The following is a 21,551-nucleotide window of genomic DNA, read 5'->3' as shown; positions in this document are numbered from 1 at the left end:
TATTAGCTGAGCACAATATTTGTCATAGAGTATGGTGTTCAGTAGATATTGGCTGTATGAAAAATGAATGCTGACCCAGACAGAAGTTATTGCATGTTCTATTTATGCAAAATATTAAATCCCCTCAAAGTAATACTAAGAAGCACTGTATGTCTCTTCATTAGACACAACAAGTAGAAAAGTTCACAGAGGCTGCCTTCATCCTCAGTACTGAAAATCCAGATGGAGAAATGCTTCTCTCCTCTTCTTAATTATTAATCCTCAGGACCGTATGGACTTAGGTCAGGCCAGGCTGGGAGAAGAGTGCACACCATCTTCCTCACTTCATCAACCCAAAGACACAGCTGACACTAAGTCACATCTCAACTTCAGAAAGGTTATAAAGTGAAAAAATGTACTTTAAAAGTTGATTAAATGTGGTATAGCATAGTGATTCTCAAGCTACAGCTGAAACCGAAGTCTATCACAGTTATAAACGTATTTCAGCTATGACAATATGGATGAGCCATAGTTTTTCTGTTGCCTCATCTAATAACTTGGAAAAAAAAATCTTCCTTCACCTAGCTGTAAAGAGAAAGCTGAATTGGATACATCTGACCTCACTTTCAACCTCTAAGAGCCAGAGTTTTGCTTTTATGATCCCTTTTAATGGCAGATACCTTGACCTTAAGCCATTAGTGAGAGCCATGGCTAAAACAGGCAATTTCACTTAGTTTAATTTGATGTTTGATTTAGGTTCAAACATCAAATTTCTGCTCCTTGTCAATTACTACAATTTTAAACAAATATCTTATCAACTTATAGCTTAAAGAAATTACGACCACCAGGAAAATTAAAATAGATGACGAATACAGGGCAGCCTATATAGTTAGTTTTATCTCTTAAAAAAAAAAAAAGCCCTCATGATCTGGAGGTTATTCTTCCACCTACAAACAGCACAGTTATCCTGAGGAACACAACTAATTCACTCTCTACCTTTCACCAAGACAACCAAGATGACACAAAGCACTAAACATAGCGTCTATCCACATCAGATACCGTTGACTAAGGATTTGCCTCTATTACTAAATTACATGTGCCTCCAATTATATTGTTATTTTAAATTTTTATAATTAATTTCTGACAAATGGCTTCCCATGACAAATATCCCTCCCTTTTACCAAGTGGGCAGCTCATTTGCTACTTGATATGACAAATTAATGTCAAGAAATCTAATTTTGAGGAAAATGAAGAAATTATAAAGATCAGTTTTAAACTTAGTTTTACATTTTACTGATACTATGATACTATGTTTGACTCAAATCATTTTGAAGAGGTTGGACTTTACAGTCATAACCAGTCTAGTTTTAACCTAATCTACCTTTTAACTATCTATCTTTGGCTGGGCGAATTAGAAATCATAAAAGGTGTTATAATTAAAGCATGATTTTAAATGAAAGAATCTGACTATACTACAGAGTAAATGTTTTTTTATAGTGAGAAAAAGAGAACATTCAGAAGCTAGCTTGGCACAGACAGGCTTATTAGACATTAAAAATCTTATAAAACACCAACCTCAGACAAAGTTACTCTGCAGCCATGATAAAAATGAGACAAAGCAAGGTCATTTCATAAATGTCTTACCAGAGACAAATATAAGGTCACAATGCAACCCTTCAAAATACCAAATATCTTTTTGCTAAATGAGTGAATGCGTGCTGCTGGAGTGGCTGTGAGGAGATACCCCATGTCCAAGGGCAAAGGAGAAGCCCCAGCAAGATGGTAGGTGAAATCACCTTTAGAATCAAACCCCATACCCACAAGAGATGCTCAGAGGGCTCAAACATACCTTGTGTACACCAGGACCCAGAGACCCCACAGAGACTGAGACAGAACTGTGTTTGAGTGTTTCCTGCAGAGGTACAGGTAAGCAGTGGCCTGCCGCAGGGGCAGGGGCTCTGGGTGCAGCAGACCTGAGTATGGCATAAGCCCTCCTTGGAGAAGGCCGCCATTAACTCCACCATAGAGCCACCAGAACTTACACAGGGCAGGGGAAACAGACTCTTGGAGGACACAAACAGAACTTTGCGCACACCAGGACCCAGAAGAAAGGAGCAGTGACCCCACAAGAGCAGCCCAGACCAGCCCGTGAGTCTTCAGGAGCCTCTGGCAGAGGCATGGGTCAGGGGTGGCCTGCTGCAGGGTTGGGGGCACTGAGTGTAGCAGTATAGGCATGGGACTTTTTGAAGGAGGTCGCCATTATCATCATTACCTCCACCAAAGTGTGGGCCTAGGTAAATAACAGGGAGAGAACACAGCCCCACCCAGCAACAGAAAATTGGAATAAAGATTTACTGAGTATGGCCCCGCCCATCAGAACAAGACCCTGTTTCCCCATCAGTCAGTCTCTCCCATCAGGAAGCTTCCATTAGCCTCTTATCCTTCTCCATCAGAGGACAGACAGACTGAAAACCACAATCACAGAAAACTAACCAATCTAATCACATGGACCACAGCCATGTCTAACTCAGTGAAACTATGAACCATGCCGAGTAGGGTCACCCAAGACAGATGGGTCATGGTGGAGAGTTGTGACAAAACATGGTCCACTGCAGAAGGGAATGGCAAACCACTTCAGTATTCTTGCCTTGAGAACCCCATGAACAGTATGAAAAGGCAAAATGATAGGACACTGAAAGATGAACTCCCCAGGTGGGTAGGTGCCCAATATGCTACAGGAGATCAATGGAGAAATAACTCCAGAAAGAATGAAGAGACACAGCCAAAGCAAAAACAACATCCAGTTGTGGATGTGACTGGTGATGGAAGTAAACTCCGAAGCTATAAAGAGAAATACTGCATTAGAACCTAGAAGGTTAGGTCCATGAATCAAGGCAAATTGGAAGTGGTCAAACAGGAGATGGCAAGAGTGAACATCAGCACTAGCAAACAAACTAAAATGGACTGTAATGGGTGAATTTAACTCACATGACCATTATATCTACTACTGTGGGCAAGAATCCTCAGAAGAAATGAAGTAGCCATCATAGACAACAACAGTCTGAAATGCAGTACTTGGATGCAATCTCAAAAACGACAGAATGATCTCTGTTAGTTTCCAAGGCAAACCATTCAATATCACAGTAATCCAAGTCTATGCCCCAATCAGTAATGCTGAAGAAGTTGAACAGTTCTATGAAGACCTACAAGACCTTCAAGAACTAATACCCCAAAAAGATGTCCTTTTCATTATGGGAGACTGGAATGCAAAAGTTAAGAAGTCAAGAGATACCTGGAGTAACAGGCAAATTTGGCCTTGGAGTACAGAAGAAGTAGAGCAAAAGCTAATAAGAGTTCTGCCAAGAGAATGAACTGGTCATAGCAAATACCCTCTTCCAACAACACAAGAGAAGACTCTACACACAGACATCACCAGGTGGTCAATACTGAAATCAGATTGATTATATTCTTTGCAGCCAAAGATGCAGAAGCTCTATACAGTCAGCAAAAACAAGACTGGGAGCTGACTATGGCTCAGATCATGAACTCCTTATTGCCAAATTCAGACTTAAATTGAAGAAAGTGGGGAAACCACTAGACCGTTCAGGTATTACCTAAATCAAATCCCTTATGATTATACACTGGAAGTGACAAATAGATTCAAGGGATTATTTGTTAGACAGAGTGCCTGAAGAACTATGGATGGAGGTTCATGACATTGTACAAGAGACAGGGATCAAGACCATCCCCAAGGAAAATAAATGCAGAAAGGCAAAATGGTTGTCTGAAGAGGCCTTACAAATAGCTGTGAAAAGAAGAGAAGTGAAAGGCAAAGGAGAAAAGGAAAGATATACCCATTTGAATGCAGAGTTCCAAAGAACAGCAAGGAGAGATAAGAAAGCCTTCCTCAGTGATCAATAAAAAATAGAGCAAAACAATAGAATGGGAAAGACTAGAGATCTCTTCAGAAAAATTAAAGATACCAAGGGAACATTCATGCAAAGATGGGCACAATAAAGGACAGAAATGGTATGGACCTAACAGAAGCAGAAGATATTAAGAAGAGGTGGCAAGAATACACAGAAGAACTGTACAAAAAAGATCTTCACAACCCAGATAATCATGATGGTGTGATCACTCACCTAGAGCCAGACATCCTGGAATGTGAAATAAAGTGGGCCTTAAGAAGCATCACTACGAACAAAGCTAGTGGAGGTGATGGAATTCCAGTTGTGCTATTACAAAACCTAAAAGATGATGCTGTGAAAGTGCTGCACTCAATATGCCAGCAAATATGGAAAACTCAGCAGTGGCCACAGGACTGGAAAAGGTCAGTTTTCATTCCAATCCCTAAGAAAGGCAATGCCAAAGAATGCTCAAACTACTGTACAATTGCACTCATCTCACACACTAGGAAAGAAATGTTCAAAATTCTCCAAGCCAGTACATGAACCGTGAACTTCCAGATGTTCAAGCTGGATTTAGAAAAGGCAGAGGAACCAGAGATCAAATTGCCAACATCCGATGGATCATCGAAAAAACAAAAGAGTTCCAGAAAAACATCTGCTTCTGCTTTATTGACTGTACCAAAGCCTTTGACTCTGTGGATCACAACAAACTGTGGAAAATTATCAGACCACCTGACCTGCCTCTTGAGAAATCTGGATGCAGATCAGGAAGTAACAGTTAGAACTGGACATAATAGACTGGTTCCAAATAGGGAAAGGAGCACGTCAAGGTTGTATATTGTCACCCTGCTTATTTTAACTTATATGCAGAGTACATCGTGAGAATCGCTGGGCTGGATGAAGCTCAAGCTGGAATCAAGATTGCCGGGAGAAATACAAATAACCTCAGATATGCAGATGACACCACCTTTATGGCAGAAAGCGAAGAAGAACTAAAGAGTCTCTTGATGAAAGTGAAAGAGGAGAGTGAAAAAGTTGGCTTAAAACTCAACACTCAGAAAACTAAGATCATGGCATCTGGTCCCATCACTTCATGGCAAATAGATGGGGAAACAATGCAAACAGTGAAAGACTTTATTTTCTGGGGCTCCAAAATCACTGCAGATGGTGATTGCAGCCATGAAATAAAAAGATGCTTGCTCCTCAGAAGAAAAGTTATGATCAACCTAGACAGCAATTAAAAAGCAGAGACATTACTTTACCAACAAAGGTCCATCTAGTCAAAGCTATGGTTTTTCCAGTAGTCATGTATGGATGTGAGAGTTGGACTATAAAGAAGGCTGAGCACCAAAGAATTGATGATTTTGAATTGTGGTGTTGAAGAAGACTCTTCAGAGTCTCTTGAACTGCAAGGAGATCCAAACAGTCCATCCTAAAGGAAGTCAGTCCTGAATATTCATTGGAAGGACTGATGTTGAAGCTGAAACTCCAATATTTTGGCCACCTGATGATGATGCGAAGAGCTCACTCATTGGAAAAGACCTGATGTTGGGAAAGATTGAAGGCAGGAGGAGAATGGGACGACAGAGGATAAGATGGTTGGATGGCATCATTGACTCAATGGACATGAGTTTGAGTAAACTCTGAGAGTTGGTGATCGACAGGAGGCCTGGCGTGCTTCAGTGCACGGGGTCTCAAAGAGTTGGACACAACTGGGCGACTGAGCCGACTGACTTCTTCATCCAAACAAACCACTGCTTCCTTAGACCTTCCCTCAAACCACCAAAACAAAGCCTAAATTCTGTTACTGTCTCTTGCAAACACATTTTTACTTAGAGGAGTCATGGTCAGCCATGGTATATGTTCTCCCTTAATGCAAGTAGTAAACCCATGCTGCCCAATTACGAGAGCATTCCTGGAGGTCTTTGGCTGGAGGGCAGGACAAGTAGAAAATGAAACACAGAAACTCTCAAGTTTAAATTGTATAATAATACTAACCTATACATCTATGCCTCTCTAGTCACTGGGTGAGAATAAGATAAAATGTTTACCACCTCTATTTACTTAGGAAATAGCTTCAGGTAGTCAACATGGCTTTCAGTGAGCAAATGACATAAATCCAGCCACCTTCTCTTCATTTTGGTTGAGTCGAAGTGTATTTTATAAACTAAAAATCCAAATTCTTCCGTGTGACCTAATCACCATTCCGTACAAGGTAGTCTTTTCTATAGGATGTCTGCTAGACCACAAGTACCATTTTTAAAAGATGACATTATTCTACATCAATGAATAAAATGAAATTAGGAAGATTTCTTATTGAGTGCTTGTAAAGTTACATATCTTACATGATTCACTGAAAAAGTATATTAATTTCCATAAAATAAGGAATTTAAGTATCAACATATACAACAAATTTCAGAAAGAAGTTTAAAACTGGATGAATTATTCACCTCATAAACATATTTTCTAAAAACTGCCATCACATTTACATGAAGGAAATTGTTACTCACGCTTCATTAAGGGGTACAAAAATAAAATCCTTCTCAAAAATATCTACATGCCGGGTCCATGTTTTTACTCTTCCATGTCGCTTCTGCTGTATTCTGTAAGACAAGAGGGAAACTATCAAGCTTCTGAAATGTTTCCAGTGTTGTCAGCCAATATGCAGCAATTTATACATTACAGAGATTAAGATGTCAACAGATCAAACAGCTGTATAAGAGGATTTAACAAGATATGAAAAGAAAGCAGAATATCTGAGATGGAGCTGGGAAGATGTGAAACTGACTATCAATGAATCTGGAAGAAAGAGATTCTTTAATTTCTACTATTACTTACTAGGGTGCTTATTGTTGCGGAACTGGTTTTAGCATAAATACTGAGTGCGTATCAGACTGTGACCTATAAGAACTAAGGTGAAGAGAGCAGGGAAAGTGAACACTATTTTACAGTAGATAAAACAGGACAGATTATCAGCACTGGTCAAAACCAACCACTACCATCAACTCTGGGCTTCCCTGATAGCTCCGCTGGTAAAGAATTTGCCTGCAATGCAGGAGACCCTGGTTCAATTCCTGGGTCGGGAAGTTCCCCTGGAGAAGGGATAGGCTACCCACTCCAGGATTCTTGGGCTTCCCTGGCAGCTCAGCTGGTAAAGAATTCACCTGCAATACAGGAGACCTGGGTTTGAACCCTGATTGGGAAGATCCCCTGGAGAAGGGAAAGGCTACCCACTCCAGTATTCTGGCCTGGAGAATTTCATGGACTGTATATTCCACGGGGTCACAAAGAGTTGGACACTACTGAGCGACTTTCACTTTCTTTCTTTCACCATAAACTCTAAGATACAAAATTAGACATCACTGAAATAGTAGAAAATTTATTTATATTATACACAACAGCCATCAATTCAAGACACTTAATAGCACTGATAACAAAAATGGACTCTCTGTGAGTTATCTTCTAACCAATTGCCAGCAAGTATTAGAGCTGGATGCACTCACTATATGGAAAGGCATTATAAATAACTCAGGGATCATATGTAGAATACTGTTCCCTTAACTTGTCTGAGAATTATTATCCAAAGAACTTATTAATATTACAGATTCACAGGTTCCACTGTTAGATACTACAGATGGAACATGCAGGGTAAAACAGAGTGATTGGTATTTAATAACTTTCAAGATTAAATAAGTATTCAAGTAATTTTCCTTTTTTAAACTTTCAGATATATTTGGAAAACACTGATCGACATATTAGACCTAAAACCTTTATGAATCCCAGGTATTCTTTGGGTTTTAAATATTATAAGCTATATAAATTTTGCTAACAGAATAGAAGGAAAACAGTTGCTTTAATATAAACAAGTGATTTTTTCCTAAGTTAAATTTAAGTGACCTACTACATCTATTAAATATTTTTAAAAAGCTTGACTTACGATAGATTAGTTGTTTCATGAAGATTTCTCCTCTCCCTTTGATTAAGGCGTTTATAGAAAAAAGAACTGAATATATGAATTCGGTCAGCTTCTTCTTTCTTCAATTTTTCAAGCACCAAATACCTGTTTTATAAAAAGCAATTCCAAACAGAATGAATTTAAGTTTGTGTACTAAAAACAGAGTGATCAAATACCTGTTCACCACCAATCTCCATTCCTTTAAACTGAAAGACACTTATAAACAAAGTTTATTTCATATTCTAGACAATGATTACTACCAGATTATTTGTAAGTAATAAAACATGATATTTGAGAGTAAAATTAGAACTGGAAAGATCTAATCTTTTTAAACAAGGGCATATTTATGAACATTCACATAAACTTTATCAAAGCCAACAAACAGAAATGATAGAAATGCTCATCAATCAATGAACGGAAAATGTAGTATAACCATACAATGGAAAATTACACAGCAATAAAAAGAAATGAAGTCGATGCATGTAGTTTCATAAAAAGAACCTTGAAAATGTTACGCTAAGTGAAAGAAGCTAGTAACAGAAAACCACATATTGTACGATTCCATGTATATGAAATGTTCAGAATATGCAAATCCACAGACAAAGTGAGGAGACTGGTGGTTGCCAGGGCTGCGAGTAAGGTTCGAGGGAAATGGGGAGTCACTCCTAATGGGTACCGAATTCTGTGAGGGATGAAAATGTTCTTATATTAATTATGGTGGTGGCTTCAAAACTGAACATACTAAAAACCACTGGAATTATACACTTAAAATGTGTGATTTGTATGGTATGTGCACTATGTCTTAATAAAGCTATCTTTATGTATTATTTTGTTTTAAACACTTAATAAACTATGATGACCTAGCCACAGACTACTTTTTATAAAAACAGAAACAGAAAGAACCTGTACAGTGACGAGGTTGTAACAATGACTAAATCTTTAAAGTGATCTTACATCAGTTCTAATTTTTCCTTGCTTTACTTGTTTTTTTCCTGAAGGTAGGTGTATTAAAACAAATAGCCATGGTCCTTTAAATTACAAAGATAAATTATGATACATTAAATTTAATTGTGTATGTCCTAAACTCCCTCAAAAGGAGCTATGCAAAGTCAAGCTTATGGCCACTTTCATCTTATTAAAATGAGGCTCATATGAAAGCCTTGTGAAATCTCGCACTGAAACAGCAAGTACCTACAGGGCACACCTTTGAGACCTGTCACTTTAATCATAATATTCAATAATCCTAAAGCTCAAACAGGACATAACTTACAGATTTCTTCCTTTAGGGCAATTCAGTGTGCCCCCACAAAAGACACAAGACAGTGAATCAGCTCATGACACAGTTTAAATCAACTGCTGAATTCTACATCTTATATTTAAAACATAGCATGTAGTGAATTAGACTTGAACTTCCAAATTGTAACTATAATGGGTGAACCATGCTGCTTTACCACTAAAATGACAATGGCTCCTTTGTGAACTGAACTGAATGAACAATGGGATTTGGTGATTTAAGAAAATGGACTATACTTCATATATAAACAGATCCATGCTTTATTTTTGCAAATGGACAAAATAAATTTATTTAAAGATGAAAGGATTTTCATACAGAAAACTTAAGAAAGATCTACAGACATATTAGAAGTAAGTTTTAGCAAGATGGCTGGCTATAAGATCAGAACATATTTTTACTGAAATACTCAAAAATATAAGTATCAGTCATCTCCAAATTGCATAAATTTAGTGGCGGGCTCCTCAAGCTTGGCACCATTGACATTTTAAGCCAGATAATTCTTTGTGGCTGGGATTGTCCTGTGCAATGTAGTGTGTTTAGCATCATCTCTGGTCTCTACCCACTAGATGCTATTAGACTACATCCTTTCCTTTTGTGAGAACCAAAAATGCCCACAGACACTGTCAAACATCCCCTGGGGCCAAAGCTGCCTCCAGTTGAGAATAACTGATTCAGTGCAATTACAATCAAAATCTTAAAAGGATTTTAAAAATTGTATTTGATGGGCTGATACTAAAATTTATCTGAAAGAATTAAGAAGGTCAAGCATATCCAAAACATTTGTGAAGAATATTGCCTTTTTAGATAACAAGAATAAAGAAACAGTAATCACTGCAGCGTGGGACTGATGCAGGGGTAGGTACACGGCCAGTGGAACAGACGACAGAGCCCTGAGAACAGATCTGTGCCCCTGTTATCTTAGCATATGACAAAGGCAGGATTTCACACTGGTGGGGAGAGAATGAACTGCTTCACAAATAATACCAGGGCGATTATTTGCCCATATTGAAAAACATGAAATTGAGTCTCTATCTGATACCATGCATAAAAACAAATCCTAGAGGAATTAAGGACATAAAAGTGAAAAAACAAGACTTCAAAAAGCCTTTTAAAGTAACTAGTTCTGTCTCTCTAATCTGATATACATCCATAAGTATTAATATTTCTGTGACTATATATTTCTGGGTTTTTCATGTACATGTATTAGGATTATTAATTTCAACTTGAATAGCTGTTTCTTATTCTAGAATTAAAGGGAAATCGAAGTTTATCACAAAAAAACAGGAATTTCTTTCATTTTGGAATTTGTTTTCTTTCAGTGTATAAATCATTTAAATATTGAAAGTCACGAAGTTGTGCACCTGTTATTTTATAAACTGGACAATCTAATAATTATGAAATTTAATTAAAGGATGAAGTTAAAAAAGATCTTTCCCTCTGTATTTTACTAACATTCTCTAGATACAATGCCCTTCTACCTCTTATAAGTATGGCAAACAGTTTAAAGGTTTGCTTCTAACTTGAAGAGTTAGAAATGGAAAAGGATGAGCAGCTCTGGTGGCAACTGAATTACTTATTTTAATAGTGAAATTTGAAAAAGTTTCCTCTTTTTAACTCGCTTCTAAAAATCATGAGACAAATATAAAAGCAGATTTTTTAAAAATCATGCATTTTGTTAGATTATTTGGAATAGTGATTTGCATGAGAAAAGGCAGAACTTGTAGACAATGTAAGTTCATTGTATAAAATTTGCTTTAAAGTTTAATTATATGATGTCAAGAGGCCTACTGAAAATATATAAAGAATTTCAAAAGAGTAAAAAATGACTATAAAATCTCTAATGTAAACAGTGTAGACTAGTATGAAATGCAATAAACTAAAATGTAAACAAAATATAGGAACTTATTTTTTAGATCCATCTATATGCTTTCAGAAAGAATTTTTTAAACATAAAGACTTAAATAGGTTAAAAGTAAAAGGATGAAGAAACATACATCATGCAAACATGAACCAAAAAAAAGCTAGAGTAGCTATATTAATTTTGAACAAAGTAGGATTAAAAACAAGGAGATTATCAGGAATAAAAAGGAACATTATGCAATGATAAGGGGCTTGACTCTCCAAGAAGACATTAACATGCACGTACCTAACAAAAGAGCTTCACAATACATTAAGGAGAAATAGACAAGTCAATAATTATAGTTGGAGATGATGACTTTCTCAGGAATTGACAGAAAAAGCAGGTATAAAATCACTAAGGACAAAGATGATATGAATAGTACTGTCAAACAACTTGACCTAGCTGGCATTCATAGAATACTTTATCCAGTAAGAGCAGCACTGTTCTACACAATCGCTTAAGATTTTGCAGTTGCTTGGTTTCTTAAGCTAGTATACACTACTATTAAGACATAACATCTTTTGAAAAATTATGGAAAAAATGCAGAAGAGTTTACAGTCTTAACCATTTTTAAGCATACAATTCAATAACGTTAGGTATATTCATACTGTGTGAAAGAGATCTCCAAAACTTTATTTTGCAAAAGCAAAACTCTGTATCCATTAAACAGTAATTCCCTTTTCCCTTGCTCTGCAGCCCTCGGTAATCAGTTCTTTGCTTTTCTATGAATTTGACTACTTCAGATCCTCATGTAAGTGGATTCATACAGTGTTTGTCTTTTTGTGAATGTCTCATTTCACACTGTATAATGTGTTCAGGTTCATCCATGTTGTAGCATGCGAAGGGTTTCCTTCCTTTGTAAGGGTGAATAATAGTCCATTATACATATATATCACATTTTGTTTATAACCTCATCCATCAATGGACATATGTGCTGCTTCCACTTCTTAGCTATTATGAACAGTGCTACTATGAACATGGGTATGCAAATATCTCTAAAATAGCTCTACTTTCAACTCTTTTGTATATCCAGAAGTAGGGTTGCTAGATCAAATGGCAGTTCTATTTTCAATTTCTTGAGGAAACACAACACTGTCTTCCGCAGAGGCTGTGTACGAGGGCTGGAACTTGTTCACATTCTCTTGTATACTAGTTATTTTGGGGGATTTTTTTTTTTTTTTTTTAATAAAGCAGCCATCCTACTTAATGGGTGTGAGGTGAGACCTCACTGTGGTTTTGATGTTCATTTCTCTGATGATTAATAACATTGAAGATCTTTTCATATGCTTTGTTGGGTATTTTTATGAAATAATATCCTTTAATTTGGTTATAAAGAACTTTGAACTTGTCCTTGAATATGTATGAGGTTTCAAAAGAATCTACATATACAAACATAGGCATTTAAAATCTAGGACAGTTTCTCTTGCCAGCAAATCTATATTTTAAAATTACCTCTCAAATACCTTCAGAATCTATTGTCTCCTTACTCGTTGTCTCTCTCTCAAAATCTACTCTGCAGGGTTTGTCTTCTTATAGCTCTTTTTCTCATTCTATATCCCTCACTGTGTAATTTCACCCATTCTCCTAATTAAACTACTATCTGTAAAGCCTTCTATCTCTATGTGTCTCTAGGTCAGAACTCAACTGACCTCTATAATCATATATACAATTGTTTATTGACACTCTCCCTTTTGTCATATTAGTGGCAAAATCATTTGGACATCTTACTAGTAAGAAAACTAGGAGTTATTTGACATCTATTTATTTATCTTCTTAATATGCAGTCGATCAGTCCAGGACTTCTGCTAAACAACTCTATCCCTTAAGACATTTCATTATTTCTTCTTTCATTCTTCTTCACTGCAACTAAAATGCCTTAACTAGGCTTCTTCTATCACCTTAATTAAATTTCCTTCAATCATCTCTCATCTAGACATTCACAATGAACCTGCTTGTCAAAATGACCTTAAGGAAACAATTATATGTCACTTTTCTGATCAAAATCTTTTATTGTGAATAATAATGCTGTCTTTTCCCAAAGTGTGGGCTGCAATCATGGGCTATAAAAATCAATCCAGTGGCTTTTGACAACCAGTTTTTTAAAAAAATATACATTTGAATAAACAAAATATATTGGAGAGCACTAGACAAACTGAACGTTGTTTTGTTTCACAGACACACTCATCTTACATCAGAAAGCAGTAAACACATACAGTTTATACACACACAAACACACTACACATACATGCTATGTATGTGTATTCCAGATCATGATGTAGGCCCTTCGAGGAAAGCTTCTTGATTCCTCATTTCTCAACCCCCAAAGAGAATGATGCTTTCTTTTTCTGCTATGTTTGTACCATGTTAATGCTTCTGTCAATACTTTAATTCCTTATTTGTATTCCCTATAAAATCATGAACTTCTAACACAGTGTGTATGTGTATTCAGTCATTCAGTCATCTCTGACTCATTGAGATTCCATGGACTGTAGCCCACCAGGCTCCTTAGTCCATGGAATCTTCTAGGCAAGAATACTGGAGTGGGTTGCTATTTCCTTTTTCAGGGGATCTTGCTGACTCAGGGATTGTACCGGGGTCTCCTGCACTCAGGCAGATTCTTTACCATCTGAGCCATCAAGGAAGCCCCAAACACACTAACAATAACAATGTAATAAGCTATTATTTATGATCACTTTGCATGTGATATTTTTTCTAGCACTTGAAATGTACATCTTAATTCTCATGATTCTTTCAGATATGATTCCCATTTAAAAAATTCATTAATTTTGAGGATAATTACTTGACAATATTGTGATGGTTTCTGCCACACATCAACATGAATTTGCCATGGGTATACATGTTTCCCCCACATCCTGAACCTCCCTCACACATTCCTCCCCACCCTATCCCTCTAGATTGTCACAGAGCACCAGCTTTGGGTGCCCTCCTTCATGCATCAAACTCACACTGGACATCTGTTCTACAGAGTAATGTATACGTTTCAATGCTATTCTCTCAAATCATCCCACCCTCTCCTTTTTCCACTGAGTTCAAATGTCTGTTCTTTACGTCTGTGTCTCCTTTGCTGCCCTGCATGTAGAATCACCCATTGGTGCCATCTTTCTAAATTCCATGTATATGCATTAATATACAGTATTCGTCTCTTTCTGCCCTGCAGATAGATTCATCAGATTCCATACATATGCATTAAATATATGGTATTTGTTTTTCTCCTTCTGACTGACTTCACTCTGTATAATAAATAGACTCTAGGTTCATCCACTTCATTAGAACTGACTCAAATGCATTCCTTCTTATAGCTGAGTAATATTCCATGGTGTATATGTACAAGCATTTCTTTATCCATTCATCTGCTGATTGCATTCATCTAGGTTGCTTCTGTGTCCTAGCTATTGTAAATAGTGCTGCAATGAACACTGGGTCTGAGAATGAAAGCGCAGTGTCTCTTTCAATTCTGGTTTCTTCAGGGTATATGCCCAGCACTGGGACTGCTGGGTCATATAGCAGTTCTAGTCCCAGTTTTTTAAGGAATCTCCACCTTCTTCTCCATAGTGGCTGTACCAGTTTGCAATCCCACAAACAGTGTAAGAGGGTTCCCTTTCCTCCATACCATCTCCAGCACTACCATTCAACATAGTTTTGGAAGTCCTAGCCACAGCAATTAGATAAAAAAAAGAAATACAAGGAATCCAGACTGGAAAAGGAGAAGTAAAACCCTCACTGCAGATGACATGATCCTCTACATAGGAAAGCCTAGAGAAGCCATCAGAAATTACCAAAGCTAGTCAATGAATACAGTAAAGTCACAGGATATAAAATTAATATACAGAAACCCCTTGCATTCCTATTATTCTCATTTTTAAAATGAAGAAACACATACAGAGACATTACTTTCCAAATGTCACACAGTAAGTGGCATTGATGGAATTCAAAATACAATTCTGAGTCTAGAAAACAAACATATACATTATGATGTGTTAAAAATTTGCTGAAAGGCTAGGAGAAAATTAACTTACTTCAAATAAAAGTCTATAATAACATCATTTAAAAATTCTCCTTCACTTAGACAATGCAGGTCCTCATTAGTAACGGAGATGCCTCCCTTAGCTGGAGGTGGTGGATATACTATCAATCTGTAACAAAATTTTAAAAAATAAGCAAACAGAACAAAAATAGGTCTGTATAACACTGAAATGTAATAACACAGAGAAGAAATTTAAGTGTTGCAAATGTAAAGGAATTCTCTCACTTTTCTACAGGACCCATGAAGATGGTATGGCTCTCTCCAGTTTCTTCCTCATCATCAAAAAATTGGAATTCTTGTTTGTTTTTAAGTTGTATTTTAGATTCAAGGGCCACCTGGTAAGGAAAATTAAATTACCAGTTCATAAAATCAATTTGAAAAAATTTCAACAGAAAGATAAACGCAAGAATGCTTTTCAATTAAAAAGGATTAAAAATAAGAAACAGGCAAAGCTAGGGTCCACTTTCTCTTTATCTGTAGCTTCTAGAACAATGATACTTCCGATTTTTGTAACTGGTTTTCTGGTATCTTAGACGTCTAAGATCTCTACCAGCCATATTAAATTAGATTATGTTAGTAAAATCCAAAGAACAGATAGCGGTTTTTTCCCCTACAAGTGGAGGCCTACCTAGGTTCAGTGCCTAGGAAATCCATGGGGTATGGGAGCAGAGGCTCAGGGAACACAGTCCATTGAGCTTCAGTCCTCCAGAATCAAGGCGTCCTTAAACAAAGAGCCTTCCATTGAAATCTGAGTCCATCACAGCTGCCTTATGGCTCCGCTGCTCTTTTCTTCCTCTGGAATTATTTCCTGTAGCCAATTCTGCAAAAGAAGGGGAATGGTTCCCCTTCCTCCTTCTGTTCTTTTCTTCAACCCACTAACTGTGTGAATAGTTCTTTTCTGGTGAAGTCTTGATCAACTTCACCAATATTATGCCTTGGATAGACCTATTTCCAAATTTGTAGGCAGGCTGCAACATTTAAGTATTTCTAATAAACTGTAAACAAATTGTCAGCAAACTCCAGTTGCTGTGGTAGGAGACAAATTTCAAGTACATAAGTTGTATTTTTACTGATTAACCTATATTGTACACTATAGCAGTATTGTGGCCTTTGATTCAGGTGGCTTCAGAGTTGCCTACTACACAATCAATTATTCTAGAATCAGTTATTCTAGAATTGGTGAGTCAGAATCAAAAGGTTTATATTCTTCCTTTCCAAGTTTTCAACCATGTATGCACATATAACACATAAAAGTACAATACATCAGGGACCAAAATGCCTTTATTTGTATTGAAACCAATGTCACCAATAGGAATCACTAGCAGATTTAAGAACTAGAATACCAGTCACTTTGAATGTAGCACTGTATGTATATGTATGCTGGGGGGGTCGGGGGAGGGGGGAGAAAAAGGGACGAGAGAAAAAGAAAAGGAGACAAAAAGTAAAGACAAGAACAGAATGTGGAAAGAAACTAAAATACTTCTGAGACTTGTAGCAAATACTCTTTGTGTCATAAATCACCCACCACCATTAATGTTTTGACACCATATAGTTTACAAATTACATATAAAAGCAAATAATTCTGAAATGGAAATAAAAAGAGCTAACTCCAAACAAGCAATATGATAATAAAACATATTTCCCTTTAAAGTTACCATTTAAAATTACATTAAAAAATAATTACATTTTTAATTTTGTTTTCTTTTTGCACACAACTTCCTTTGATGCTCTCTTCATAGGTTCTTGTACAGGCGACAAGTCTGCTATTGGCTTCATCAAAGGGAATTTTCACAAAAAAATTTGACACATTATTCTTTATACCAATGTCAGTAATAATATTTTCAAATAGCATATTTGCCTGAGGATCAAGGCCATTTTGAAAAATTAGAATTATGTATTGTTCTTCCAAATCTGAAAAGAAATCAATATAATTATAAGTCTAAAAGAAAAAAATAAATAGATACTAAAATAAAAAGTAACTAGTTATTTCCAAGAACATCACCAGAAATCCTGGTATAAATGTTCAAAACAGTGTTTGGCATACAGCGGATATATAATAAATACCAAAATAACGACCAATAATACTGTCACCTAACAATGTCACCTAAGTTAATTGAGAAAGGAACCAGAACACATTACCCTAGCAGCAGCTCTAGAATGAATCTATTCATACATGTAATTAATTTATTTCACCTAATAGGATCCAAATATATTGAGTTTTAAACATACCATCAGTCAATACTGCTGTTAAACACATATAAACTGCCATGTAAATTGGCAGTAACTCCAGATTTAACTGTAAAAACCAATATTCACTAATGTGCCAACTTTTGCAGCTTTCATAGTTATTTATCACTTACTTATCATTAAGCTGAAGGAGCAATTACTGAGAAATATTTTACAACTAGTCACGCTATGCCACAAATGTTAAGGGAAAGGGAAACAAACAAACTGGAGAACCACATTGATTTATTGTAGAAAATGAAGACCTGTTAATGAACTTTCAAACTTCCTATTTAGGCTAAGTTTTAAAGGTTGCAATTTGATGGCTGATTTATAGTTACAACTTCTATCAGTATATTAAAACAAAACAAAAAACCTCATTTTCCTCAGATTATATACAGTGTTAAATAAAGACTATATATATTTTGGGGTTTCAACCCATTTTGAAAACTTTCCAAATGGCAAAACTTGGGTTTAATCTTCAGAACTTCCATTTTCTATGGACTTTTCCTCTTCTATAAAATGAGGGAAGTAAGATCTTATAATGTCATTATCAAGATTGTAGCTAGTACAAACATATTCAAGGTATCTATCAATATCAACTCATAGTCTGCTAACCAATGTATTGTACATTTGCTCTACATAACTTACTTGTTAACTTATTTACTCCTTTACAGTCATTCCAAACTTTATCCTCCATGTTCATCTGCAGTTGCATGCTCAGCTTCTGATAAACTGCCGGTGTAGTCTGAAGAAACACTATTGGTAATTTTCGGACATTACACCATTCACATTTTGTTAGATCAGAGGTATTTAAAGTAATCCCTACAGGATCATTTTCTGGTTCTGGAGAAAAATAAATGGAAATGGAAAAGGGATCAATTCTTAAGAGGGCAAAATCATGAAGGAGGAAACTAAGGAATTACAATTTTAAAGTACGTATTTATTATGAAAAACTGAAAGTGAGAGTGTTAGTTGCTCAGTTGTGTCCCACTCTGAAACGTCATGGACTGTAGCCTGCCACACTAACATGTCCAAGGATTTTCCAGGCAAGAATAGTGGAGTGGGTACCCATTCCATTCCCTTCTCCAAGGGATCTTCTTGACTCAGGGATCGAACCTAGGTCTCCTGCATTGCAGGCAGATTCTTTACTATCTGAGCCATAAGGGAAGCCCCCACATATTTACTATATTCTGTACATGGTAACTCTAGTGGGAAAATGAAGAAAAATCTTTGATCTTAAAGAAGTATCTAAATATATTTTTTCCCAGATGGAAAGAGAATTCTAATGAAGAATACTTAAAAACTTAAACATAGCTTCTGGGATGTTATAGTATGAAAATTCCACTCTTTAAGGTATAATGCCCTTTGTTACGATACATATAATAACTATTTATCTTAGTGAATTCTAAAAATAACATTTTTTATTTCAGTAAAGTGTTTTAGTGTTAACAAAGCTTAGTGAGCAGTAGGACATAAAACAGCTTACCTTCTAGCTGTATCTTGATAGAATCTAAACAAAACTAAAAATAAGATAAATTAGTAACAATCATAGATTTTTGGGGAAGATTTTGCTACAGAGACCCTAAACGACATGCTTTTGGGACTTAGCCTACAGAAGGCAGAAAAACTGATCCATGTACTTCATTTGTCCATCTGGCTTTACAATACCGAGAATGACACCCACCTCCATTCATTAAAAAACAGTTGGAAACACAGAATTAAGGACACCGAGTTAAGAAGGTTTATAAAATAAGTACAGCGCTATTGGAAGATTAACATACCAACAGTGCATGGGATACATCAGAAAGAAAAAAAAAAATGACTTAGAAGGCAGATTAAGGAGATTATGTTACAATCTTAAATAGAAAATATACATTTGAATTGGACTGGTGCTAGGAGAATAAGAATGAGACAGGTATGATAGGTAAGATAAAGGGACTAAAGAAAGTTCTTTGGGTTCTCTGGACACTGAACTAGTTCAAAAGCACAATGCCTCTTGGGCGGCCACCGAAGTCCAATAATCTATTTCTAGGAGTCACTATGTCACAAGACATTTTTCTGCAGACCCCAAAGCTTCTGAATTCTTCTCTCATAAATTTCCTCAAAATACTGTTTTCATGCATTGGACTGGCATGAGAATAAAACGGTAACACACTGGAGTGAATTCCAACTCAGTGAAAATAAACATTTCCCTATAATAATTATGCACAACTTTGAATATTGTTAAAATTAAAAAAAAATTTTATTGGAATACATATGACAAAGTTTTTACCCACTAACTTTTATGGTGAGTAGCCATTTATAAGTGTCTATATATTCCTAAAGCAACTTTAAATCTTGAAATAATTGTAATATTCTATTAAATATTTTAACTTATAAATTTTAAAATACATTAGTCTTAGCCACGAAATTCTGAATCTTACAATTGGTAGTAAAGAGTACAGTGTGTACTTACAATTACAGGTTCTATTAATAGTCGGAAGAGTGTTCCTACTCGTATACTTCGACAGTTTAAAACTACGGTATCAGAGGAGCTTTGGCAGCTTAACGATACAGGATCAACTAAAGTGTCTTGAGAAATCACTTTGCGACGTTTTAGAGGTGTGGTGATAATAGAATTACCAAACTGAAAAAGGAAAAAAATTTTCACTTAGTAAGTTATTAAAACAAGACTGCAAACTAAGTAGACATAGCAAAGAAGACCCAACAGAAGAAATGTAATTATCAAAACATAAAATTGATTTTACTTCAACAGTGTTAGATGAGTAAGTATTTATTAATTTTATAACAGTAACACTAAACTCTTCCTGTTTCATCTTGCTACTTTACCTAGTTATTAGGTGAAACTCCAGTAACAGCCCAGCAGTGAGAAATGGTACTTTAGGAATCAGACAGCCTGGGTTCAAAACACAGTTTTACTACCTTTCAATGATCTGATCTTGTAAAACTTAATAAAAATTTTGGTTTCCTAAACTAAAATGTAACAATATTTATTCAAATTAGCTAATGTATATAAGTAGCTTAGCATTGTGCTTCATGCATGGTAAAATGCTGGATAACAGTTATCTAGTAAGAGTGGTAGCAGTTGCTGTATTTGGATTAAATTAGCAGCTCTTTAGAAAACTGATAATTTAGGAAAATGGTTATTTACATTACAAAATGATGCTTCTTTACATATTAAAAAGTATTAAATGACTTTATCTGTTAAAATAAGATTTCAGTCATTCCCAAATGCAAATTAATCATAATATAAAAGTGTCTTTGTAAGTACATATTTAAATTAAATGTAATTAAAAGTAAAGATGTTAAAATCCTTATCATCAAAAAAATAAAACAGGATCTTCATTAAAATGAATATTTTCCCAGGTTATGAACAGATATCTATCAGAGAGGTTTAAAAACTTTTTTTAGCTTTAGAATTATTTCTTCAAACGAGATGTTATTTAGCTCAATAGTAAGTTAGGTAATTTCCAGCAATCTAACACTTAAAAATATATTTTATTTTTTTGTACCTTACATAAAAACTCTTATTTGTACCCTTTACTCATTTTTCTATAGTTGCTTCTATTTCTTGATTTTTAAGAAATCAAAACTATGTAAAGGACCAACTTATAACTCTGTCACATATTTCACTATTTTTTCCCATTTGCATTACCTATTAAATTCTGTGGATGGTGCTTTGGTTCACTGTATTGTACTTTCCATTGAAACAAATATATTCATCTCTTCATTTATTACTTTTGCTTGTGCTGAAATGTTTGGAAAGGCATTTCCTAAAATTACACTAAAAGTATCAACCTATATTTTTTCTATTATTATAGTTACTTTTGGTTTTCCATTTCTTACTGATCCCATCTTAACAATTAAATATGTATGTTTCCATATTTTAATCTACAACTTTCCATATTCCTGACATATGTACATACAACTTTTTAACATACAAATTTATTTTGTAGGTTCTTTATACAAAAATAAGAAAATATGCACATAATTTCTGCGTCTTGGTATTCTCACAAAACATGTAGAAAATCCTAAGCCACTGATACAGCTCCAATTTTCATTGACAATGGCTGTGTAATAGATACTATAGTTTCTTCAGTAATTTCTGTGAAAGTGAAAGTGAAGTCGCTCAGTCCTGTCCAACTCTTTGTGACCCCGTGGACTGTAGCCTACCAGGCTCCTCCCTCCATGGGATTCTCCAGGCAAGAATACTGGAGTGGGTTGCCATTTCCTTCTCCAGGGGA

At 35.7% G+C, this 21,551-nt stretch overlaps 1 protein-coding gene across 8 annotated transcripts in view; it reads right to left on the bottom strand.

Moving 5' to 3' along the window:
• The window catches only part of SENP6 (SUMO specific peptidase 6), a 129,280-nt gene that overhangs the window by 12,207 nt on the left and 95,522 nt on the right, over nucleotides 1-21,551 (bottom strand). For all 8 annotated transcript variants that reach the window (XM_061132034.1, XM_061132035.1, XM_061132039.1 and 5 more), the window contains 8 exons: nucleotides 19,763-19,933; nucleotides 18,794-18,827; nucleotides 17,956-18,150; nucleotides 16,766-16,992; nucleotides 15,307-15,416; nucleotides 15,074-15,190; nucleotides 7,825-7,947; nucleotides 6,398-6,490 (listed from right to left, as the gene is read on the bottom strand). In XM_061132034.1, coding sequence (XP_060988017.1) covers nucleotides 6,398-6,490; nucleotides 7,825-7,947; nucleotides 15,074-15,190; nucleotides 15,307-15,416; nucleotides 16,766-16,992; nucleotides 17,956-18,150; nucleotides 18,794-18,827; nucleotides 19,763-19,933 — 1,070 coding nt within the window. The remainder of the gene's footprint in view (nucleotides 1-6,397; nucleotides 6,491-7,824; nucleotides 7,948-15,073; nucleotides 15,191-15,306; nucleotides 15,417-16,765; nucleotides 16,993-17,955; nucleotides 18,151-18,793; nucleotides 18,828-19,762; nucleotides 19,934-21,551) is intronic.

Source organism: Dama dama, chromosome 28, assembly GCF_033118175.1.
Source record: "Dama dama isolate Ldn47 chromosome 28, ASM3311817v1, whole genome shotgun sequence".
NCBI lineage: Eukaryota > Metazoa > Chordata > Mammalia > Artiodactyla > Cervidae > Dama > Dama dama.
Note: the sequence above shows the minus strand (reverse complement) of the source record. Positions and strands in the feature narration are given on the sequence as shown.